The 27,178-nt window shown below is 36.6% G+C and overlaps 1 protein-coding gene and 1 long non-coding RNA gene across 11 annotated transcripts in view; one reads left to right on the top strand and one right to left on the bottom strand.

Annotated features, from left to right (window-relative positions):
- Window positions 1-27,178, top strand: part of Lrrc7 (leucine rich repeat containing 7) — a 486,713-nt gene that overhangs the window by 408,309 nt on the left and 51,226 nt on the right. For 8 of the 10 annotated variants that reach the window (XM_063258479.1, XM_063258477.1, XM_063258473.1 and 5 more), the window contains 2 exons: window positions 2,561-2,701; window positions 10,782-10,901. In XM_063258479.1, the coding sequence (XP_063114549.1) occupies window positions 2,561-2,701; window positions 10,782-10,901 (261 nt within the window). The remainder of the gene's footprint in view (window positions 1-2,560; window positions 2,702-10,781; window positions 10,902-27,178) is intronic. The other 2 variants (XM_063258496.1, XM_063258468.1) reach the window with 1 other exon arrangement.
- On the bottom strand, window positions 9,736-10,068 carry LOC134478150 (uncharacterized). Its single transcript, XR_010050615.1, has 2 exons — window positions 9,982-10,068; window positions 9,736-9,876 (listed from the first exon to the last, which is right to left on the bottom strand). It is a non-coding gene; the product is annotated as an uncharacterized LOC134478150 (long non-coding RNA).

Genomic DNA, 27,178 nt, shown 5'->3' with positions numbered 1-27,178 from the left:
TGTCAGCGGGAGACACCTGCTCAGTAGTCACCATGCCTTACCTCGAGTTATACCCTCCATGTAGACAGGTAACTTGGAGGGCGAAAATATTTGGGGCCAAATAATATAGTACTATTTGGAAACTCTGGCCTCGTGTAGACACAACCCTACCTAATGGGGTAAGATGAACTAGTCCAGAAAGGTTGTGAGAAGCGTTGGTTCAACAGAGGAGCGAGTGAAACCAGAGCATGAAGATGAAGATAAACTTCTATGTGATTCAGTACCATCACTTACTCACTGTTATGCCAGATAAATGCTTCCTCTCCTTTGATCCAATTTTGATAAAACTAGAATTTGGGGGGGGGTATAGAAGGATGGGGGAGAGGTATCAAGCAAAGTCAGGGAGACCCTGCCTGTCCCAGGTGACCAAAAGTGAATTCAGGGGTATTTCCCAGCACTACAATGACGTTTCTCTTTCTAGTTAGTCCCCACATATCCCCTGTTTGTCGTTCCCTTGGCCTATCTTTAATTTTCCAGAACATTTTCAGTGCATATTCAGTTTTCTTCCCCCGCCCCTTTATTTTTTGTGATGACAGGTTAGTCCCAGCTTCATGCATGTGAGGCAAATAAAGGCTCTACCACTGGCTCAACTCCAGCTCCCAACATGCATTCAGTAGTTTCTCATTTAATTCCAAAATAATGAAATTACCATAGAGCACTGTTTCAAACCATCAGATTCTCAAAGTCCTTCCACCTTCTGCTTTTTCCAAGTCCCATTTACTTCACCTTTTAATGGAATATACAGCAATTCAAGCCATCTCTGACTTAAAACTTCCCAGTTATTCGACAAGGTGAATTATGGGCACTGAAGCACAGATTAATTGCATTGAGCCGGTTTTGACATACTTGTGCTACTTAGCAATCCACTCCAAGTCAGACTGTTCCAGGGAGATGGAGTTCTTCTTTCCTACTGAAACTTAATTTGAATCCTGGAAACCAGATAGCTGCTGTAGAAGCTGCAGGATCTTTGTGTTTCCACATAGAAAACCACCTAGAAATTTGCTCGTTGGATGAAGTTAATGGTTCAGTGTAATGTTGTCCAGTGACCTCAGCTTTGACCTTAAAGAAGAAGCAGCCTCAAGTACACCCTAGATATAGGATGCTGTGGCTTCATATATATATATATATATAATTTGTACTGGAATTGAACTCAGGACCTTGCACTTGCCGGGCAGGTGCTGTACTGCTGAGCTATATCCTGGGCCAGTGGTTTGCTTTAGTCTCACCACAAAAATGCATATGATTCCACTCAGAGCCCCACTGTGACTGAAAATCAAAACCTGAAACCCATGTCTGAGACCGCTACTCTTCTGTAGGAACTGAAGGAGCACTAGACTGGAGAACCCTAAGGAATCGTCCAAGTGTCAGAGGAGATACTGAGGGTCTGTTTCACTTTTAGGATAATGACAGTGAAACATCTCTCCATGAAAGAATTAGGAACCCATAACAAATATGACTCAGGCAAGCATGTCGTCAGGAGTAAAATAACCTTTCAGTGTAGCTCAGTGACACTTTGATACTAAAAATCATTACTTTACAGATAAAATAGCTACCACTATCAATGCTCAGTAAGATTCAGTCAAGAAAAAAAGGTACGAAGTTAGCATGTATGGATATTTTTTCTCCAAAATAAGAATCACTTACAGAATCCAAACACTATTAATGATTACGTTTTGATTGAGAGTTGAAGCTTTAATGACAGGCTATTTAAAAGATTTTAATTTTTCAGTGAAGTCCTGTAGGAAAAAATTATCAACCTCTTGGTATAATTTTAGATACACCTGTTGAAGAGTACATGATATAAACATCACCAAACTGTTCTATAAATATTTAGGTGGATTAGATAAGTAACATCAATAATTCACAAAGTATGATTACTTCGGTATCATTACAAAACTTCTCTACTTTAGAATGTAATTTCGAAAATAGATTATTTGGATCCACATTCGGCTTATTTGATTGGCATTCCTGAATTAATAAGTAAATTCAATCAAACCAAAGATCGAATCAAATGATTATTTTTTTGCCAGCTGTTTTTCTGAGTTGCTATAATTATGCCTCTAGACAGCAATAAAAAAAACAGTGATTTTGATTTGAATATTGCAAAGTATTCATTTAAGATAGAATTTGAAGTTAGTATTTGTCTTTCATACGTGCTGGTCTCACGATGAGAAAAAGACGGTGAGATTTTGTCGCTGAGAAGATGTGATGAAGTTCTCACTGTGAATTAATTTTCAAAATCCACGGACTCCCCAGATGATGATACTTGTCCAAGGTCACGACTATGGTGATATGTAAGACAGATGTCGTGCCCTTGAGTTACCAGCAGCTCCCCCCAGAACGTATCTTCCTTGCTTTGTCTTCTCTGTAGTTTTGGATGGTACTCATTATGTGCATAACTAACCCTGTTTACTGTATGCTTTTGTCTGATCGAGTGCATGTGTGAAAAAGAAAGTTACTGTTTGCCCGCTTACAGTTAAATGTGTTCACATCCTGTCACATGATTATTTCCTCTACTCAGAATGCTGCTTACAAACACAACACAGTTAACCTTGGCATGCTGCCCTATGGAGGTATTTCAGCAATGCATGCAGGCAGAAGCATGACTTTAAACTTGCAGACTAAGTCTAAATTTGATCATCAAGAACTACCTCTTCAGAAAGTAAGTATGGATGCCCTACATGTGTCAGCATACCAAAGGCGATGAATGTTGTTTGTTAATGCATTTAGGCTGTACATACAACCTGTTTACTAGACTCTCGGGTGTCCAGAGGGCACAAGGGAAAATAATGTATAGCCTAAATTCTTAGCTGCTAAGTGTATATTTGTAGCTAAACTGATTATCAGGTCTATGCTTTTTGGAATGAGCAGGGACAATTGTGTTTCTTTAGTTAAGGCTCATTTTCCTTTTTATTCCTTTTTTCCCTATTCTTTCTTTCCTTTCTTTTGTGTTTATTTAAGGAGGTTTTATTTGGTTTTGGTTATGATTTTTTTGTTTTGTTTTGAGATGGCCCTATCTCCTTTGATGATGCATTCTGAAAACAGCTGGGAATTATTTTTGGATTTCAGTTCTTTCCTTCTGGAAGCCACAGACTCCTAATTACAATGGAAGTTAAATGCTGTTGGCATTGCTAAGTGCTTTTCTTCAGTCCACTCTCTTTATGGGAAACAGAGCACAGAAGTTAAAGATGAGAAACAAGTTTGGGAGTCTTCATAGGTTAATGGAAAGTTCACACCTCTTAAAATAAAAATGCAGCCACATTCGAAAGAGAATATCCCACCAGAGGAAGCATTTTCCTTGTCAAAGAGAAACATTTCTGCTTGTTTTGTTTAGACAGAATGGAGACTGCCCATTTTAGCTGTTCACATTCATTATCCTTTTTAAACTTACATTTTGCTGGAGACTAATGAATCATTTGCATGCAATGTATCATTGTGGCTACATATTAATAGTCATTAGCCTATAATGTTTTTATGAACAGAGAAATGCAAATAAATGATAAGAGAATGACAGTGTTCTCTAAACATGTCTTTTTTAATAATATTAACAAAAATATGGAACAAATTTCCATCCAACCCAAATGAGGGTCATCGGATCTCAGATGCATATTTTATTTTCAAATAGGTCTTTAATAACATTCCCTAATGCGAGACAATCTGTTCGTACTATGAGCAATATAAAAAAATTGAAGAGACATGTATATCCATACCTTTCTCAGCATCCAGCATCTCCTAAAGTACAGAAGAGAACAAAACCCTGACTAACTTGAGATACCTACTGCTTGCTGTCATCCTCGTTCCTAGGGAAACCAGTCTTCAAAAGGACCTTGAAACTTAACTAACCTAAGGAATAAATGAGCAGCCGCAACTTAAATGAGCACCTTTCCTAGAGAACGTGGTGGGGTCAATAGAAATCAAAACATTAATAATCAAATTTCAAAATTGAGCAGATTAATGAGATCTTGGGAGAAAAGAAGCTGTACCTGACTCGCTGGAAATTGTATCAAATAGGAATCCCCTTATTGTGCCTAATTCTTGGCCCTCTTTACTCATCGATCTAGATTATGATATAAATACATTTGGTATCTGCAAGATGCTAAAATGGTGTCCTCAGAGTCTAGATTATTCTGCAGATATAGGTGAGGTGAATCTGCACAGTGTTGTTAATTTTCTGAGGGGTTTATTGTGCCCTAGACAATGATTTCATTATCTATTACTATAGCTATGAAGTGTTCTGTAACGAGGCCGGGGAGATAGCCCAGTGGGCAGTGCCTGCCTGGACAACACGAGGTCCTGAGTTCCAGTCCCAGTACCAGAGAGAGAGAGACAGAGAGAGACAGAGAGAGGTTTTCTGTAATAAAAGTCATGCACAGTTGTCACTGCAGACTTTTCAGCCATTCTCTCTTGGGCCCGGCGTTGACCTGTAGGAATACTCTCTGGAAATCACATTACATTGCAAACAAAGAATAACACAAGGATTGAGAGACTTCATAAGTTATCGAAGCATTACTTACCACATGAGGAAAAAAAGAGAGAAAAGTTGGGGAAGAAGACAAAAACAAGGGATGAAAAAGCAGACAGGATGCCCAGTGTTCCATTCCCCAAAAGATTTTATAACTCAGAAATGATCAGTTTAAGCACCAGGCATCTGGAAAAACTTTCCCACCTCAACACCAAACCCACAAACCTGATAAAGCACTGGGACTTTCTCAGTTTCTTGAATAGTTACAGGTCCTGCCTCTTCCGTGGGGTCCATTCTGAGTCTCCACCTTTTCCCTTTGTGCCCAAATGTACCCCCTCTGCAGAGCTTTGGATTGAATGTGTGCCTGGCTTTTCCTTTAGAGCCAAGCCCTCTTAAAATCATGGAAGGTCCTGCAGATCTTCCATGCTGGGCACCCTTGGCCTCTGCTAGCCAGTCCCTCAATGTGAGGAAGGTATAGTTTCCCTGAAGCCTTCCCACTGAACCCACTTTCCTCCGACTTGGAAATGCATAAATACCTGCTACTCTTTTGTCTCGTTGCTTGGGATAACAGAACCAAGTCTCTTAGGCGCAGAAGACTTCTTTGCAGCCCTGAGAACTGGCACTCAAGTATAAGGTAACATCAGTTTATAAATATTTCTAGTAAAGGGGCTGGGGATTTAGCTCAGCGCATAAGCGCCTGCCTTGCAAGCAGGCAGTCGTGAGTTCGATCCCTGGTACCGATAAAAAGGAAAAAGACAAAAAAAAAATAAAATAAAATATTTCTAGTAAATAAAATTGACAAGATGATTCCCCCTGGGGAAATTTGGGACCTGTCTCTATTATTCATAAAATTCTTGAATGATGATTCTGGTTGTTTCCATTTAGATGTTATAAATTATTTGGAGGTGTCCAAGAGAAAGGAAATATAGTCTTCCTAAAGAATCCAAATGAAAGTTTCCACCTGTCACATTCGTGTGTGTGGTGCCCTTTGCCAAGGAGCAGGCAGGGCTGAAATTAGACCCAACCATCCCCCCTGCTAGCCCAGCTATGCCTCCTCTATCTAGGAGGAAAAAGATCTCTTGAATTTCTTCTACAGGGCCTGGGGATACAGCTCAGCGGTACAAGCGCTGCATGGCAAGTGCAAGGTCCTGAGTTTGATTCCTGGTACAAAAAAAAAAAAAAAAAAAAATAGAATTTGTTCTACAGAACTATCTTTGAACAAATGTGTAATAAGCTTGAAGATATGACTATTTCTGAATGAGATGAATACTTACAGAGTCAGTACATGAAGATAAGGGAAGGCTCCCCCTGGTTTTGCCATGTATTTAAACATATCTGTTTTTTGCTTCTATTTATTACACGTCAGGTCAAGGTTAAAGCTAAATAAGAGCTTCATTTTCTGTGATCATTTCAGGGAATCCTTTCAGATAATAAAACAAATGCTAACAGATACAAGAAAATCAGTTCGATGAATTAATTTCCTTTAAGAGTTCCATTTATTAATGTTGACGCTAATTTTCTAAACATGTTCATAGTATTTATAAACTAGAACATTTAGTGTATAAGTCAGCTATTCAGTTAGTCACCATTTTTATTTTCTTAATTCATTTATTTATTCATTTGCCATTGATTTACTGCCTTTCCAAAAAGCATTTAAAGCAATTTTCTATGACGTTATTAATGGTTCCATGTGCTTCCTTGATGTGTTCTACTGTAACTGAGCTTAGCTACTGTCTTGAAATTTATGTTATCAGAGAGAAATACAGCATTATAACAAAAAATGCCTGTTCACACTACCATTTTTATTATCCAGATTAATGGTAGAATAAATAAATACTTCTATTGGGAGAAAAGTGAAGCCAGGAATTATTCAGAATGTGTTCTGTGCCTAGTGGCATGAGGTATTTTGGATGTGCTTTTTCCTTGCAACTCATAAAAACCCTCAAAAGTATACTTATCTCCATGACAAGTAAACTGAGGCCCACGTGTCACACAGATGTCACCTCTAGCTTTAGGATTTCTCTGTTGTTTTTCCCGTACCTGGAATGTAAATCTCACTCTCCAAATCCATACTCTTTGTACTGCATAGCGATATCCTCTCAAATGCTGGTAAAAGCTGACTTTCCCAGCACCTAACTCCTAAAAGCCAGTGAGCCTGCTTCCTACGCACGCTTCTCCCAGCTTGCCTTCAGAACAATCCAGAGACGCACATATTATGGAACTGGAAAAGAAGGGTGTACAAAGCAGAATATTTTAGCTAATTCAACAGCCTGACCCCAGTCATTGCCGGGGGACCACTGTCAGCTGGGCTTGGTGTCACAGTACTCTGTGCTTTTCAGACCCACTTGCTTTTCCAGAGCTGCTGTTATCACTGAGAAATACACTTGGTAGCAATTCAAGGCTAGACATGACGAACCCGGCAAAATTACCTGTTACCCTCCACACTACTATAGCCCCAGAGACGAGAAGAAATTGGCCTTTTCCCTGTCTGTAGATATCTGGCTGCCAATACAAGTTGTGTCCTCTGTGACACTGGAGAAATTTATTATTTCCTCTTTCTATTCTTTTTCATTAATTTCTACTGCCATAGTATTATACCATAGAATCTATTGCTTATTGGCTTATAGAATCAGACACTGAAGTAAATTAATTATAATTTCAGGAAGGAAGGTACTGAGGTCATGGAAATGTATGTATGAAATAATTGTTTCGCAGAGTTTTTCCTGAAAGAAAATGGCCTCACTATCTTTTGTTATTAGTTGATAATTTAGGTTTTCTATTAGTTCATAATTTAGTTTAATTGATAATTGATACTCACCTCACCATCTTTGAGTTAGAGAAATTCTAATAGCAATATTTGTGCCTAACCTATTTTTAAATTATACTGTTCTTTTTTACTGAACCTATGCAGATGACTCAGGACCAGATAAAATCATGATTTAGTATGCATTTATTCACTCTTATGCCAAGGGTTACCTCCTTAATGCCATTTTTTCTCCTGCTGAAATTCCAACAAGATTTATGCTGTACCTCAGGGCGACTCATGCCTGTAATTCCTATCGATTTTGTTGCATTTATTATTGGCTACCTATCTCTCAAGAAAGATTCGCTTACCTTTCTAATTATGAAAAAAGCCTTCAGTCTGTAAAGCCACATAAATCCTCAAAGACAGTGGCTAAAATTACCAAAATAATGCTAGTACTTATACTGATGCTTTGTCATCATTATACTGAAATTTAAAATTCACTTGGGCATTACATTACCACCTTCAGATTGAACCCCATGAAATCATAATTATTTAGATCTTAGTTCAGCATATATTTGCCTTTGGAATACTTTTCCCTGAAGGCGTGCTGAAAAAATAATAATAAGTTCACTGAAAATACTGCTAGGTGAATTGTTTTTAACACTTTTTAATTTATGATAATGCCCTCAATGAACTATGGGCTGATTACTACTCAAAATTGATATTTTGTTTTGTAGGGAACATGCCCCAAGACCTTTGCAAAGTACCAAATTCTTTTCCCAGTGTTATATAATTTTTCCTGCAAAATGGCAATAAATATATTCTCAAGAGCACACTGTATATCCATTCATTAGCAGACTAGGCCAAGGCTGCTGGATCAGCTAAACTCACTGGCTCCCCTGTATTAATGCTGTTCATACACATGCTCACACACATGTGCACACATGCAGACACACATTTATGCACACATGCACATGTGTAAGCATGCATATAGAGAGAGATGCATACATTCATGTCTTTTTATGTCGGCAAAATGAGAAATTACTTCTTTTAATGTGCACTCATGATTATTCATGGTAGACAAAATCATACATGTTAAATCTACGAATGTCAACCCTAGCCTGGTGCTAGCATCTGCTCAGTAAGGACTCTACTCAATATGGCTGTGCTTTCCATCAAATATAAAATTTTTGCTTTTTATTAAATCACATTGGCCATTTCCTCTATTGAAATGTGAGAGACATACAGAACTTGAAATGTCATAATGCACTGTGATATTTTTCCATGTTTTATGGAAAAATAAATGGTTATATGTGGGATAATGGTTATATGCAGGGATAAGACTCAATCTTCAAAGTATCTAAAGAAAGTATCAAGAATATGCTATGAGAAATAACTAAATGAGTAACGGAATTGCAGTTGGGTTATTTTATCTAGAATAATAAATTCAATAGTTACAGTTTGCTCCTTCCATCTTTCAGAGAATTTCCATAGCTAAGCTCCTGTATTTACACACAACATGTAGACTTTTTAAAGAAAGAATGAGAATATTCTACACACTTCTCTTTTTCTGTCCCGTTTGCCCCCTCCCAACATTAATAAATTGTTTTTATGAGCTTTTTTATTTTTGCAGACTTAAATCTCTCCTACAGTGCCTCATTTAAGAAAAAACACAGTGGTAGATCATTCTTGAAATTAAAAGAGGAAATTGTTCTCAGGAAATTCCTTTTAATTTTGCTATCTGGTGAAAGTATCTTTTTAATGTGTCTGCATGTTTATGTTCCCCGTCTCCCCTGCAATACAGAGAATCTGTATGATGCTTAATTGTAATTTTAAAAAGAAGGAGGTTAATTGACAAATGAGTGAAGATCACGGATAATATTAGGATTTTGATAAAAGAGATTCAACCTTTTTATGACAAAATGAATTTTGCAGTTCTCAGTTGCTGTCTAACAGTGGCTAGGCATCATCTCTAGGTGAGTGAAGCAAGTAAAGGAAATAGAGATGGGAAGATAAAAAGAAAAGAAAGGAGATGCCCACTGTAAACATACTACTCTTGAAAACAGGCAACCCATGAATAGCTGTCTCGTTATCTTCAAGTAATATTTTCTTTAAGTGTGTTAGCTACATCTGATTTTTAAAAAAACACACAAATGAGTTTATTCCTAGGTACTGCAAGACTTTAAATTCAGTAACTTTTGCTGTTTTTAATATCTTACTTTACAATGGGATTATGAAAAAAAAACTCACATGGCCAAAGTAAAAGAAGGATTATTGATTATATTCATTATGTCCTAAAGAGTTGATAAATTTCCAGAATAAACCCACTTTAAAACATTCCCCGGTAGATCTTTTTTAAAAAAATACATGTGGTCATAATACAGATAGGGCAGTTCTGTAATTGGTTTTTAACAGAGAACCAATTAGATGGCACAGTGAAGCCGCAGAAGCTTGACACACGGCCCATCTGTGACAGGCCCAGTTCCCACTCACCAAGAATGGACGTCAGTCCTCACACCAGAGTAGCTATACACACGCTCCCACAGAGGCTTGGCAGTACGGGTCCTGTGACACTGCGAAGCGGGTAGCCGTAAGAGGACTCCAGAAAACCGAGCAACATGTGTGCATCCTGCAGGTTAGGAGAGGAAAAGCCTTTGCAAAGGAGGCTTTGTACACTTCTTTGTGTATATATAGAAGAATATGAAGAATGTGTACATGCATGCACTGTACATACCAGTATAAATGTCCACTGTAGAAGCTTTCTGATGGTCTTTGATTGCAATTACTTGCTATTTCTTTAGAATAAGATGTCCTCCTAAAATACACTAGGAAAAATACAAAGTATTGTTATTTATTCAACATACACAGAAAACCAGCAAAAAAATTTTAAAAACTCTATGAAGACCTTAAACTTTATATGTGATGTATATGTATTTGTGTGTGATGTATATTTGGTAATCAAAACTCATGATTTATTTTTACTGTGATTCTCATAGCTTAATATTTTTGATGTTGCTTTAACCTTTCTCCAAAGCTGTCAGTGACATGATAGTGCCATAAATCTTGCATTATGCCAGTTTTAATAATATTTTGGATTAGTGAAAGGCGTATTCTCCCAGAATCATTACAACCTTATGAATTATGGTCTGGAATGTTGTAAGTTTCATATTATGGATGACATGGTTTCAATTTATATTCTAAGTGATAAGGTTATACTAAAGAAACAAATTAGGCAAGTTTTAAATGTAGTTTTTAACTGATTTTATTCTGATTATTTTTATTCAGGGATTATAAACAATTTAAAGTTTTTTAAAATCAGTAAATAAGATGTTTATTTTATTTATGTTTCTCATTGCTTCCAAAAAGCTGTAATTTAGAATTCATATTCAGTAAACAGTGTTTAATAATTTCAGTTAGGATGTATTTTTTCTACAAATGAAATTAATTTTACCATAATTATTAAGGACTCTTTTCAGAAAACTATGCTAAGCTTCTATTACATCACTAAAGAATGCCATACCATTTTTGCAATAGACCCCGTCCCAGCAAAGCAACATTTTAGACAGTGGACAAGAGGATGGATCTCCTAGTGGCCAGTGGAACCCTTATCCACTTGGGAGGCGGGATGTACCTCCGGACACCATTACTAAAAAGGTAACCCATTTCAGATTGATGGCGCAAACCATAAAGCTTGTGCATCTGTTGTAATATGTGACCCATATCTGTGTCTTAGCATTGTTTCTAACTTCAGACAAAATATTATTCCATCTTAAACTTCCGTTCATGGTAAGTACACTGAAAAGAATGGGAAATGAACACTGCCATGTATTCTGAGTGGGTGATGAGTGTTTATAAACATCCTGCTGCCTGTCTGCAGATACTACACTACCACTGTGAAGAGTATTGTAAGATACTCTTCCAAGTCTGTGTGTAGAAAGGTACGTGACATATACTTTTGCAATGGGCTGCAGCCAATTTACATAAAATAACTGTCGGGCGTGAAAAGATGGATTTAGCATTTTGAAAGTCACAGCAATACATTCAACAAGCATTTAGTAGGCAGTAATATGTGTACTATCATATGTTGAACAATTGTTAAATGGCAGTGAAAGTAAAACAGAGACAGTGCTTTGCATCTGGTGGGGAAGCTGAAGGGATAAGTAGGTACTAATGACACCACCTGCTAGGTCATTCGACCAGAGTGAAAAGAAAGTCCGTGCCTATGAGGAGATGTTTGCAGTATGTTCTTAGGCTCAAGCGATTTGTATCCTACAAATTTTTTTAAACTCTTGCAAATCAATTTAAAGCAACCTATAACAATTTTTAATGGTGAAATATATATTTAAAAAGGAAGTACACAAACATTAATACAAAACAGCCCTTTTATCCAAGAGAGAAATGAAAAAGAGATGCTGTCTTATGTTTACCTGACTGGCAAAAGTGAAAAGGTTTGAAAAACACAAGTTATCTGCAAGTATTAGACTGCAAAACTCTTTTGTACTTCCTGGAGTATAAAGCACACTCACTTTGGTAATGAATTAACTTGTGAAGGTAAACACACGCACAGCCTGCCTTCTCCCAAGCCTCTGAAGGTATTAAACTAGAAAACTCTTGGACACATCATTTAAGGTACTTCTAATGCTTACATTACCAGAAAATCGGGCAAACTCAAATGTCTATGAGCAGAAAGTATGTAAAACTGTTATTCATACGAAACTATATTTCACAGCAATAAAAATTAGTAAATCATTATCTCCATAAGATGTAGAGTAGTCTAAACACATAATTCAAATGGGGAAGTTTCAAGAGATGGCACACATCTATGTGTTCTAATTCTTCAGTTCAGTTACGGTTCTCACGTTCTAGATTTTAAGCTCAGCAGAGTGTACTGGGTGATAGAACCTCATAGTTTACATATGCATTATGTAAATGCACACATTCTGTATCATCTAGGTGAATTTCCCCCTTGATGACTATGTCAGAGCTTTGTAACACTGTGAAACATCTACTTTACCCTATATAATAGGCAATGCATAGCTTTGCAGGTACTATGTATGCTATTAATTCGCCTTTGGCGTAATACCCAGAACTGGGATACGGGTGATAGCAGTACTTGGAAAGAGCACCTGTTTAGGAAGGAAACAGAAAGTTGAAAAGAAGAGAATGGAGTCAAATGAGGCTAGGAAGCTAAGCAGAACCCAGATCACTCTGGGCCTTATCCTGTAGGAAACTGAAAGAACACTGAAGTATTCTCATCAGGGAAAACACATGACCAGGTTTTCATGGAAAGAGCATACCAATGACTTTTCAGTGAATGAAGTAGAGAGGAGGAAAAGCAAGAGCAATGGAACCAATTAAGAAACTTCCCAACAATCCAGGGGAAAGGAGATAGACAGCAGGGGGAAATGCATGGATTTAGCATCTTGTGATTCACTAGACATAGGTCAGGGGAATAGATAAAGGTTCTAGACTGATATCAAGGTTTCTAATTTGGTCAAGTTAGTCCATTCGCTAACTTGGGAAATACAGAAAGAGCAATAGATGGCAGTGGAGGAAGAGGGAAGCTTGCATTGTACTACATGAATTTGAAGCATCCTTAGGGCATTTGAGTGGGTGTGGAAACAGGATGTAAGATGATACTGAGCAGAAGCTCAATGGAGAAATCTTAGGTAAATATGCACACTTAAGAATCAGCAGAACGTATGTGTTATTTAGTCATGAGTCAAAGAGCCCCCTTGAGACCCCAACATATTTTTTTGTCTTTTTCGGTTTTTATCAGTACCAGGGATCAAACTCACAACTGCACACTTGCAAGGCAGGGGCTTATGCCGCCGAGCTAAATCCCCAGACCCCGTGACCCCAACATTTAAGAGATGGACTCAGAAAGAAGAGACAGAAAAGGAAGAAGCACGGACATTAATCAGCATGGAGATTGGTCCTGCAAACTGTAGAAAATTCAGGAGAAATGCCCTTGGGCACTGAGGAAGTCAGTTACTAACATAGCAAGTGGTCAAGATCTATAGCCTAAAATGCAGTCCTCGGTTCTATAAGGTGTTAATGACTCAGAGTTTTTCCTGTTTCCAGTCTACCATCATACTGTCCTGGGCTTTACCCTAAAACTGGTTCCTCTCACATGTAAGATTATTTCCTATAATGATAAGTGATCGTTGGAAAACTTCCATTTTCAAATCCAGCAGAAAAGAGACACAAGTTCCTGTAACTGTTTCTTACATGTAAAACCTTTCTTCCTCAAATCACTCAACAGCTGCTTCATACATTTCAGTGATGCAAAAAACTCCAGACTTTTTCTCTCTTCAAGAGGGATGGAATTCTGTGATTAGCTTTAACTAATCAATTGCAGTGAAACAGGGCTCTTAGCTTCAAAGACCACTAAAAAGTGTAGATGGAAAAATAAGAAAAAGCAGCACCTTGGAAATAAATGTTTGGAGACTACAGTCAACAATGCCAAATGATGCCCAAAAAAATTCATGCAAGAAAATTACTGCCTAAAGATTCTTCAAACTTATGAACCAAGAAAACTCAGGAAAGGACTTTCTTTTCAAAAGGAAATAATGTATTACACTGGCCTGTAGAAGACAGTTGCAGCTAAGATGGTAGACACCTGAACATAAAGGGTGAAAGGATGTAACTTAAATGAAGGACAAATTGGAAATACCACGCAAGGAAAGAGAGAAATCTGCTTTGTTATAAGGAGAGAGGATGTGTGCCTTGACAGGGTGCTTACAGAGTGCCCATTGGAGCAAAGGGTATGCCATGCAACCAAAAGAAGGAATAGTATCATGTGGTTGTGGAGGGTTGCTATCATCTCATCTCAATCATTTATTAATGCACGGAGCTAGCAGGTGTTTACTTCATCCAGCCATGCATCTGTTTTATACCAAGTCTGTTTTCAAAGTCCACCATAATTGTGATTGTGTGATCATACCGTCAGTACAGCTCATAATAATCACCTTCTTGCCTCACTGCTAGCTTTAAGAACCCTATAGAATCCTGCGATTGATTAAATATCCGTGTACTGGTTGACCTTGATAAATGCTAAAGTAATTGTCTGATCTATCTGAAACTTCATGAAGCTTCATGCTTCTTGCAAGTGTGAAATAATATATGTCTAAAACATTTATCATGTCTTTGATAAAGTCATTTGTATTTCTTGCTGTTATAAGAAATGCTTTTGATGACCCAGTATTATTACAATGTTGCTGCCTATAATCCCAGCACTCAGGAGGTTGAGACAGGAGGATTGCCATGAGTTCAAGGCCAGCATGGACTGCATAGTGAGACCCTGTCTCAGAAGGAAAGACAAAGAGAAAGAAACAAAGAAAGGAAGATTATTACAATTTTGCCTAAAATCTGAAGTTTTAGAAGCTACAAGTAGTTATGTCTACCTCTTGAGGAGGGGGTTATTTATTTGTTTGTTTTTTGACACATGGGGTCTCCCTGTGTTGTCTAGGCTCACCTCTAATTCGTGTGCCCAATCAGTCCCTCTTCCTTAGGTTGTTGAATATACCAGTTGAATATGTTAATATCATGTGAGAATGAAACCTAAGAAAACGGGAATGGTAACAGGAGTATTATCCTGGGCTGTGATATTTGTCCTATTGTTTATTGGTCTTATAACCTACAATGAACATTTTTTAAAAGTTAGTGTTATTTTTGCCATTGTGGTAAACTGAGTAGTCATTAGGCTGGACTGGAGAATACAAAGGTGAAAAATAAATTGCAAATGAAATGGGGAATTCAAGGAGAGTAAGTAGCAAAAACTGTAGGCAAGCCCACTCAAATGTGTTTCTCAGCACTATGCAGAAGCAGAAGCCTAAGCCATCAGAAATGAGCAGGGCTGCAGAGATTTGCTAGAAAATCAGTTCTAGGGATCAGATCCATGGATCTCTGCTGCAGCGATCTTAGCTCTTCAGTAACTAGTGTTGGTGATACAGCCATACCTTGCGGTATCAAAGAAAAACAGATGAGGGGTCTTCCAAGCTGCAGATCCAAAGATTTAGACCCATAAAACAAACAAAAAGTGTTTATCCCTGAGGAAAAGTTTGTGCCTGTGTCTTCCACCACTGTGCTGTGTGCTGAGACCGGCAGAGTGATGGGACAAGGTTGAAGGATTTAAATCCTTTCCTATTTTTGATGGTGTCAGAGGAGGTGGCCAGTTTTACTTCCCCTCTTGCTATGTGAGTCCCCCAAATCTCAACTTCTGATATCCATGAATTCAAAAATCTAATCACTTCTAAAAGAATATGTTACTTTTATGTAAATCTCCTCCCCCTCAAAAAAATTCCAGGCAATACTAAGTACTTCAAGAATTGTTATAAAAAATTAACCATGATTTCAGGAGGAGCGTTGGTATTTTAGAACTCTAACACGTCACTGCTCTCCATCTATGGTAAGAAGACTAGGTACCGTGCATTAGATCTTTACGCTATGTCAACCATTGTGCTAACTGCTTTCATGTATTTATGCATCTCACCTTCAAGGCCACAAGGTAAGCACTGCTATTTCATACATTTTATGAGATATGTGACCTAAATTCCTCTTCTGTATGTAAAAGAAAAGAACATGGTGGTACTGGTGTAACAGATAAATGCAAAAACAAATGTTACTGTACATTCAGACACCACACTCTGATTTGGTTGAAGCTTTCTCAGGAATAACAAGATTGTCCTAATTCTAAAATGTCAGACTACTTCAAAGTGTTGGTAATGTTGAATAGATTGAATACCCCAGGAGAGATTTAAAATGAAAGGATAGTACCTGTAAGAGCATATTAAATCCTAGAATAACTAACCAAGAATCTATAAAATCTCAGTAATGTAGAACCTGAATGTTCTTTAATACAGAAAGATGAAATACCCAAAGTTCTCCTTTATCATTAGTGATGTCTTCCCGTGGGTGTCAGTCCCTTTCACAGTGTCTTAGGTTAAATTCACAATCATTTGACATTGGAGAAATAAAGATACATGACAAGGGTCAACTTTAGCATGGATACAGATGAAGATAAAGGCATAAAAAAGCTTGCTAATTTAGACTTTGCTCACAAAGCATACCCATTCTGCTTTGTCTGCCTGTTTCTCTCCCATCTACAGTGTCAGCTCAGCCATAAAAGCTTTGGGATTTCCAGGATTGTCACATGGAAGGCATGCTCAAGAATTTACCAAGAAGGATTAGAAAAATAATGTGGGCTATGTCCTGGGGGGGATCATTTTCATGTTCTTAATCCCTAACTTCTGCCCTATCCCCAAATTGTAAATTTACCTTTTTCAGCGCCATAAGAAGTATTTATTATGTATTCTTATTAAGTTTCTGGGAAGAAATATTCATTCCTTATTTTAATTTGGCATTGATCATGTTTTAACACATTTCAGTGTTCCTTTCTATACACAAGGTAGAAAGGTAAAATCTAAAATGTCTTTTGGAATTATAAATTGTTTTGCTTTTGTCTATATGGCTAAACCATCATTTGTGTTTTTAAACAACTGGACTAGATATCTGCTGATGGATATTTTATGGCGTAATAAGTCAGTCCTTTGCTAAGAGCCAGGAAAAACTCCTGTCATTTTAAATAAGATTTTAAAGGGTACATATAACATATTCACCTTAGCCTACATGTTTAGGAATTTAAATAAAGTCACTTTATTACTTTATTAATACCTTATCTAAAGTACATAATCATTGTTTTATTAATTGAAGAATGACTTTCTCAGAACTTTTTTCCACCAAAAAGAAATATAGCTACCTGGGGCTGGGAATTTAGCTCAGCGGTATAAGCGCCTGCCTTGCAAGCAGGCAGTCATGAGTTTGATCCCCAGTACCGATTGAAAAAAAAAAAATAGCTATCAGCCATATATGTGAAATCAGAATGAAAATAAATGTGATTTTGGCTGTAATTTAACCAAGGCTCCTTGTAATACTGTTGAGATCCCTTACTTCAAAGGGTGGAAAGAAATGTAGCTCATTTAAATAAAAATAGAAGAAAGTCTGGTAAAGATAAGAAACCTAGATGAGGTTTTAAATATTGGAGAACAGGGCTGGCCACAGAGTAAAGCAGACCTTAAGGTTCTAAGAAGTCAGGGACTGGAGGAAGCAGATAGGAAAATCAGCAAGGCAGGCCTAGAGTGAGAGAGACCAAGGAAAGAGACATGCATTTCTGTGGACATCAAAGTCCAGTACATCTTCTTCCCTACCTCCTCTCCCCTCTCACCTCAGTCCCCTGCCCTCTTGCAAAAGATCTATTTCTCTTTTTCCTGTCATTTTTTAATCTTGCTCTTTATTTATATTGTGGATTTCTCCTGTACAAGAAACTATGTGCTTTGTTTGATTTATTTCACTTAAATATATGGTTTTTAAAACAGAACTTTACTGCAATTAGAAACCCTTGGAGAGACTTTTCTTATATGAAAATACGCATTTTTTTCTTGACTAGAAGCTATTTTTTAAGGCTACGTACATAAAGGAAAAGTGAAACTGAGAATGTAGCAAATCTATCCAAATTAAACAAAAAAGTCTTCCCTCCTCCTGAGATTTTGGAAGTGATTCTCTATATCTACAGTAAAAGCCTCTGTCCTTGGATTTGGGATATCTAGAAATAATCTAGAACTGATTACTTGTGTGACTAGTAAATGCCTGCTCCCTGATTTCAATTGAAAAGGAAAGCAGAGTTTCTAATCAAATCCCAGCAGCTCTGGAAGAATTCCAGCCATTCCGACAGTCATCTCACCCAGCTAGAAGGAATCAGAGTAGGAGATGGTGAACAGGGATTAATTTTGATAACATTATTACACACTCCCCAAACATCAACACCAAACTCTGAGGTTTACAATACTGATAGAGATCTGTGAGCTAGTGCTCCTTCCCTCTACCTAGGAAGTCAGGAAGTCAGTACCTCCATCCATGCTCAGCTTGCCTCCACGTGGTCTTTATGCATAATAGTGTTTACAGAATAGGAGAAAATGCTCTGTTTGAGTTATGCAAATCATAGTATGTAAAACAACCCAAAGAAGAAATATGTAGGGTGTTAAATCAAATTAAGCTCCTTTTATCTAATTAGTAAGAATTCCTACTTAGAAAATTAAATACATTCTATTGAAATATAGTTGATTATCATATTATATTTTCCAAAAAATCATATAATCATGCGTTTTGTTATACTAAGTAAGAGAATAAGAGTACATCCATCCAATTAGAGTCACTATTCCCTGTAACTAAATTACTAACAGAAGATAGAGATGGCACATATACAGATAAGTATGTATAGTGTGCCAAAAAACTTATACATCAGGAAAAGAAAAACTTGTATAAGTATCTAAATACTAAATTTATTGAGGCATCATGAGGTTAACCCAAGTTACCTTTGGCCTCTATAAGAGGTGCTCAAAATGGTGATCATTATTTTCAAGACATTTGCTAGTGCAATGAACCACTGAAGCATGTATACATATTTTTGGCAGACTCTATTAAAAAAGAGGATGAGAAAGAAAGACCTGCTTGTTAAACAAGAATTATTTACCATTACTTACCAAAGCAAGAGTACCTGACCCAAAAGGAGTAAAAAGCTCATGCAAATGAGTCCTTGCAGAAGCAGCTCTGCAATTTAATAATCGCTGAATCGGGAAGAAGGGTGTGAGGGGATCAATGAAGTAATTTCCTCTATTTAATGACCTGTTTCCAAAATTTATTTTGATCATCTGATGAGGTAGGATGATGTACTTTTAATTAACTAAGTTGAATATTACCTAAGTCACTGATATGTTTCAATTTTATTTTTATTATGTAGTTAGATGTATTCATTGAAATAAGTAGAGAGGAGGTTGGGGAAATGTGAATGGGAAAATTTTCTTAAAGTAAAAGTGACAGCTGAATGAAAGAGTGTTTAGTTTCATTGTCACCGTTGCACTAGAATTTTCTTACTTGAAGCAACATCGTTCTCTAACTCACACAGTAGGTCCCTCTGTGAGTTATCTCCCAAGTAGGTCCCTTATCTCCCAAGACCATGCAGAATACAGCTGTCTCTAGTACTGAAAGACCTCACTGTCATGCAAACAGAGGATTTTTCTTATCTAGACTAACATTAAATTATATCCTTTAATAAAAATGCAAGCTCCAAAAATGTCATCAAGTAGCTCTCAAATCAGAGGTAGAAAATAAACTTGTTACAGATTAAAGCAATTGGGAGAATGGCAGATTAAAATACCTAATCCATCAATATTTGACATAGGTGTTCCTTAAGACAAATGACTATTTCTTCTTCATAGAACTGAGATAACTCGTAACATTTCCATAGCCTTTGTTTTGAGAGAAATCTAAATGCAGAAATACAAAGTTAATATATCACACTAAAAATGTCCACAGTTGAATACATAATTGGAAGACCTACATAACATGGCAGCTGGCAGCTGATTAAGGGTCATTGCCAAATACAAGATGCCAAAGAGGGACAATTCTATTTCTCACAATTTGGTCTGTATCAGACTTTCTTACACTGCCCACAGATTCTTAGAAATCTTAAGAGTGAAAGAACTTACTGGCAAACTACCACTGTTGTTAGCATCTTCCTTCTCTTTTTATTTTATTTTGGAAATGTGCACCAATATCACCATGGCATATTACAGATTGAGATGGCTTAGAGCTAATTTCATCATTCTGCTCTCGTAGATGCTCTGTTGATTTTTCGCTTCAGTTAGTAATTCCCAATTCCATAGCTGTGTTCCATAGGTTGGTGTTTATCATAGAAGAACATGCTTGTAGGGAATAATTTAAAAGTAACTTCTCCCACATATCAGCTAGCTGCCCTTCGAGGGCAGTGTGGTCAAAAGCTTAGGGCTTCACCGTTTCATCTGACTCTAAAAAATTCACAGTGGGCAAATATTTTTGAATACCCAAAAATAATTCTGTGTGGCAGCAGCTAAATACTAATTTAAAAAGAAGAAACTTATTCAGCTTGATACTCCAGTTCTCAGAATCGTTTACGCAATGACTACAGTGTTAGGAGACACTGTACTAACATGCTTAGCTTAGGCAATCTTGTGTCATCTCCACAGCTTGTGTCAGGAGGAGCTGGGCCATGGGACTGAGAACACAGGCTTGAGAACACAGTGTTGTCTGAATCTACAATCTGCCCTGGAACACTGTGTTACACTACTGTTCTATTCATATATTGGATCTTACAACTTAAAAAGAAATCAAAAACACTGTAGATGAACATGTAAAAGCCAAATAATACAGTAAGCTTCAGTTACAAACACTTGACTGTTTCCTTACTAATATTTTGCATCAAAAAAAAAAGTAAGAAAACTGTCCACCTTGACTTTGCTCTCATGGGCACTAAATGTGTTAACTCTGTTGTTGAGTCCTCCTTGTGGGGGGAAAGAAATGATGTGTATGTATCATTAGAGTGGCTCTGAAAATTAGCTAGCTCTTGGTGCAAAGTACTCAACTCAGTGCCTGTCCTGTAAGTGTTTTACTAATGCTAACTATTACAGTGCTTATTAGTTTGGATAAAACCTGTGCCAATTATGCACCAGCTAACTTTCATTTTTAAATTAAAATTAAATTTATTTTGTTAATGATAGGTAAGAAATTGAACATATGAAAGGCATACCCTGTGATGCTTCATGTATATATTGTGTGATGTTTAAACCAGATTAAATGTATCTACTCAGACATACATTATTTTCCTGTGGGGAAAACATTCAAATCCTTTCTTGTAGTTTTTGAAACATGTGATACATTATTGTTATTTACAGTCACCCTTCTGCAGAACTTCTTATCCTAATGGCAACTTCATACTCATTGGTCAATCTTTCTTCACCACTAATTTGCATTTAACTTTCTCCTAACAAGTCATTAATGAGACCAAGGTCATGATTTAACATCCATTTGGAATTATTTATCCACGAACACAGACTACTCTCTCTCCAACTGAACTGTTGTCTTGAAAATATATACAATGCTGGAGTCAGAAGTACGTGGGTGCAAAAGAATGATTAACCACAACAACCTAAAATATTATCCATATTAATAGCTAACAGTAAGTAATATCTATTCTTACCTACACACAAAGGAGCCCAGTCCTCCATTGAAAGTGGGTGGCACACAGCTGTAATCCCAGCGCTCTGGGAGACTGAGGCAGGAGGATCACAAGTTTGAATCCAGCCTGGATAATTTAGTACTTGACAAGTAGGGTCTCAAAACGAAAGGAGATGAGATTACAGCTCAGTGCAAACACCCTGGATCCAAACCTCCACAGCGAAAATAAATAAATAAATAAAATATGCCACTCCTGAAGACCTGAAACAAAATGCAAAATTCGCTGCCTGTTAACAAATAACTTCCAAGGCAAAGTCTAAGCAAAATGAAGTTCGCAAAAGCATAGAGTTCCAGCTTTGGTTCATTTTTCAGGAATTAAACTATTTAAGAGTTCATTAATAAAGCTTAACTGAGGAAAAACAAGCATTTGAATGGTGCTGATTCGCTGATTTTCAACAGCAATTTCTTTTTCTTTTTTTTTTTTTTTTTCTTCTTCTTTTTTTTTTTTTTCTTTTCTTTTGTACCGGGAATCAAACTCATGATCTCATGCTTACCAAGCATGCACTTGAGACACTGAGCTAAATCCCCAGCCTCTCAGGAGCAGTTCCTAAAGCAAGCTGTCACTGATTAATTCCAGCAGGTTTAAATACATTTCTTTCTAACAGTGATTTATTACTATGATCAAAGAAAAATCATGACCTTTCTCAGCAAAAACTAACTTCTAACACTCATTACATTACTGAATATTCACTATATATCAAACTATAGATCCAGTTCTTATTACTGCCTTTTAATCATCACAGTATTCTATTAAGCACTTATCTACAGTTTCATAGTATACAGAGCTTAGGTTCCTTGCATGTGATTACATAACTTTAAAAGTGATTGAGCAAGGAATAAAATCCAGGTTCATTCATTTCCAAGGATTTTTTCTATACTGCCTATCTTATTTTTTAAACAATTAACTCCTGGTATTCTATAACCCCTTCCATTTCTATAATTTTTCCAGTCCAAAAGTGTTATGTAAATTAAATTATACAATGTATAACTTTGTGTGTGGCCCTATTTTTTTAATCCAGCATCTCTTTTGGAGATTTTTTTTCAAGGTAATATATGACTCAACAATCCCTTCTCTTGTATTACATGCATGGTGTGGGTGGATCACAGTTTGTTTAATCACCTGTTAAGAAAATTTGGGTTGTTTCAAGTTTGGGACTGTTATAAAGAAAGCTACTATACCCATTCATGGACAGGCATTTTTTTGTAAATACAAATCATAAGTCCCTGGGATAAATGCCCAGGAATTCAATTGCCTAATCCTGTGATATACCTGCATGTTTCACTTTTAAAGAAATTGCTTACCACTCTTGTAGTAAAGTGTTTGCTATACCATTTCCAGTAACAACATATCCAGTTTCTCCTCCTCATCTCTAGAATTTGGTTTTATCACCTTTTTGTAGTTCCTCTGATAGATGCATAGTGACATCTCACTGTTTTAATTTAAATTGCCACAGTAGCTAAGGATGTTGAACATTTTCTTATGTGCTTATTACCAAAATCTCTATATTCTCTACATTGAGTGAACTGGCACCTTATATCTTTGCCCATGTTCTAGGTTGATTGGTTAGGTCTTTAATGTTACGTTTTCAGCCCCCTTACTAACTTAAGTATTATCCTGTGTCATAGATGTAGCTCACAACTCTTTCAGCAACTCAGTAGCTTGCCTTTTTCAGTCTTTTAAGTCTGTAGTCTACTGAATTAATTTTTATATGTGATATAAGAAATAGGTTAAGGTTCATTTATTTTGCCTATGCATATCCAACTGTACCAGAATCATTGATTGTAAAGATTCTTCCTTAAATTGTTTTCACATCTTTGCATAAAATCACTTGGACATATTTTTGTGGGCCTATTTATGGGTTCTCTTTCTATTCCATTATCTTATATGACTATCCTGCAAATATCACATAGTCTTGATTATTGTAACTAGAATAAACTTGAAATTATAATGATTTCCACCTACTTCACACTTCTTTTTCAGTTGGTTGTTTTTCTTTTTTTGTTTGTTTGTCTTTTGTTTGTTTTGATACAAGATCTTGTTATATAGTCCAGGTATTATACAGAAGTCATGGTGATCCTCCTTCCTCAGCCTCCTGAGTGCTGGGTTTACAGCTAAATATATATGGTTTTATATATATATATATATATATATGATTTTTATATATATCAAAATTTATATATATAAAACCATATAATATATATATGTATAGGATTTTGACAGAAATCAATTTTGAGAAGGAGTTCATCTTTGTTAAGTCTTCCAACTTATATATATGGCATGTCTTGCTCGTGGTACATCTTCTTGGATGTCTTCATCAGCATTGTATACTTTTCAGTGTGTAAATCATATATAAGCTTTACTTAACTACACCAAAGTATTTCACATTTGTGAGTGATAGTACATTGTTTTGCATTTAAGTTTCAGTGCTCATGTATTCATACCCTTGATTTTTGTATTGTTTATCTTGTATCCTATGACCTTGCTAAATTCTAGGAAATATTTTTTCTTTTGAATTTTCTGTGTAGGTAATAATATTATCTACAAGTAAGAGTGATATATTTCTTCTGTTTCAGATTGTATGCCTTTTATTTCCTTCTCTTGTCTTATTTCACCAACTAGAACTTCTAGTACCTCACTGACTATAAGTGGTGAGAAACAAATTTATGCTTCATTCCTAACCTTAATGGCAAAGCATTTAATTTTTCACTTCATAGTATATTTTTCACTATAATATTAGCTATAAGTTTTTCACAGACATCTTTATTGAGTTCTCCTTTGTTCTTATTTCTCTGAGTATTTTGCATCATGACTGGTTGTTGAATTTTTTCAAACACTTTTTCTGCTTCGATGATAGGATTTTTCTTCTGTATACCTTAATATGGAACCTGACATTCATTCTCAAATAGGAATAAACCTTGTATCTTATGAGCTATTTGAACATCTTTTAGAATTCCATTTTGATTTATTTATAGTATTTTTAATATACCTCTTTATATACTTTTGTGTTGGTTATTCCTAGTTTGATTCATATGTGTGTGTGTATACCTCCTTTGTCTTTTCATCTCACTCATATATAATAGAATTAAATACTTCCTCTACATATATTTAGAACCATATCACATAATGGCTTAGTTTACTTCAAATAGAAAACATAATTTTGAGCATTTAAGAGAAAGAAAGCCCATTGTATGTACCATGTTCTTTTTTCCTTCCTAAAGTTACAAAGCTTTTTCATTTACCATTATAGAGAACTTCCCTTACACATTATTTTAGGTAGCAACAAATTCTGTTTTCCTTCATTGAAGCACATCTTGATTTCCCTTTCACTCCTGAAGAACATTTCTATAGTTGCAGGATTTGGATCTGAGAGATCTTTTCTTCCAGCAGTTGAAGTTTATTATGCTACTACCTTCTGTCATCTGCGACTTTTTGATGAGACAGCTACTATCATTTAGACTGTTTCTCCTCTGTACCTGTCATTTTTTGTGGTTGCCTTGAAAATTATTTTGTCTTTTACTTCTAAAAGTGTAATTATGATGTATCTATGTTATGTTTTGTGTTTAAATGTCCCCCCAAAGCCTCATGAGTCATGAGTGTTTGTGATTGGTTCATTGTCTAGCGCTGGGGTTGGTGGTGTGAGTGCTATACCTGCCCAGGGTTGGGGAGCTGCTATACTATATAAGGGAGGGAAGGTCATGCTTTCCCCTTTTTGCTCTTGTCTTCACTGGTGCGTGCAGACACCATGAACGGCTGCCCTTTAACCATGCCACCCTGCCTTGCAGCCAGCTGAGTATGGACTGAAACCTCCACAAACTGTGAGCTAAATAAACCTTTCCTTCCTTCATTCTGGACATCAAGTATTTTGTCTCTACAGTGACAGAAAAGCAACCAAGACAATAATATATGATCAAATTTCCTTAAACTTGTCCTATGCTGGTTTCTCCATGTATATTTAATCTGGAGTTGCTTTTGTCTCTTACAAAATTTCAGAATCTTTTTGGCCATTATTTCTTTAAATAATTTTTAGCCCTGCCTTCTTTCCCTTTCTTTCTTATATCATGATTATTAAAACTTATGCATACTCCCACAAGTTCCTAAGCCCTTGCTCATATTTTTCAGTGTTTTCTCTCATGATTCACAATGCATAATTTCTATTTTCCTGTCTTCCAGTTCTCTAATGCTTACCTTTTTTATCTGCAATCCAGTATTAAGGCCATTCATTGGCCAACCTTTTTACTTTAATTACTGTATTTTTCAGCTCTAAAATTTCCATTTGTTTCTTCTTTATATCTTTTTTGGCTGAGATTTTATATTTCTTTGCTGATGGCTTCTTCCCCTCCCATTTATTTCAAGCATGTGTGTAGTTGTCTATGAAAGCATTTTTTATGGTGCCTTTAAATCAGATAATTTTTAAAATTAGCAGATAATTTATCCTCTCACTGTTGTTATGTATTGACTGTATTTTTTTCTTTTCTTTCCTTTTTGTTTTGTTTTGTTGTACCAGGGATAAAACTCATGACCTCACACTTGCCAGGCAGGTGCTGTGCCACTGAGCTAAGTCCCTGGCCAGTTATCTTTTTCATTTGGTTACAGATCTTGGCTCTTGGTATGAAATCTTTTAAACTGAAACCTGGATGCTTTTTATTATGTTATAAAACTCTGAGCCTTATTTATGCTTTCTGTTTTAGCTGGCTTTCTCTGACATCATTCAGTTGAGAAAGGTAACATGCTGACTTCTTATCAAGAGTCAATAGAAATCTAGTTTTCCGGCTTAGCCATCACTGACACTTGAGGCAAGAATTCCTCAGGATTGCTAAGTCGGAATGGAAATTGCATCTCCCACATTGTCTCCATGATCTTCATTGATAGCTTGGTTGGGGTCACCGCATTACCACTAGGTGGTGGTGGAAGTCCTGACTGTTAACAGACTTTCTCTAGAAGGTGCCTCATTGCTGCTGGGTAGAATTGGAAGTTTGGGTTCTTCATGTGACCTCCAAAGACACTGTTGGAGAACAGGACTTATTACTGAGCGCTGACGGTAACCTTTTACTCAGCCTCCCCTACTACTACATTACCAGAAATGTTGATGGCTTTGTTACACCTCCGTGAAAGTAAAGGTCTGCACTCCCAACTTGGCCTTTGGTGGCATTGTTGAGGTCAGCCCATATTTTTTCTGTGGCGACAGCCCAGGAGTCATTGTCCAACAGCATTTTGTGTGGTAGGCTGCTGACCCTATCACAAGAGAAAGCAACTGTCTTCTGTTTGTTCACTTTGTCTGAATCCATTGGCATTCTCAGACTGCTCACTTCTTTAGCTCAAACTCTGGATATGTAAATGAAGGTACTTAGCAAAGTATTGTAACTTGGTCTCTAGATCCCTTGCTGGGTTCCTTCTTTTTATCTTTCAGTCTTCTTATATTTGTTTGCCTATAATCCTCAAGAATTTTTATTGTATTTAATGGAAGGAGTAGGGATAATATATTTATTGCATCTACCTGGAAGCAGAAATGCTACTGGCTTAAAATTTAGCCACATTTATCCAATTAGCCACATTTTTCAAAAAAGCATTATAGAATATATGAAATGAATAGAAAGCCTAGGACTGGGGTTTTGTTGCTGCTATTTTACAAATTACTGAAAATGTTTTGTTTCAATAAATGTTGGCTCCTTGACATCTGTTACTAAGTTATCCTTTGGAGATAATTCTGTGCTGTTGACCCTGTTCCTGAACGTTTTTTGAACTCTTTCAGATTTCATTTTAGACAATGAGTCATGTTCCTCTGAATATTATCAGTACATGGGTTGTCATCTTGTGAGACTGT

The sequence above is a fragment of the Cavia porcellus genome, unplaced genomic scaffold, assembly GCF_034190915.1.
Source record: "Cavia porcellus strain 051 isolate PalLab524CR breed Dunkin Hartley unplaced genomic scaffold, mCavPor4.1 scaffold_1, whole genome shotgun sequence".
NCBI lineage: Eukaryota > Metazoa > Chordata > Mammalia > Rodentia > Caviidae > Cavia > Cavia porcellus.
Note: the sequence above shows the minus strand (reverse complement) of the source record. Positions and strands in the feature narration are given on the sequence as shown.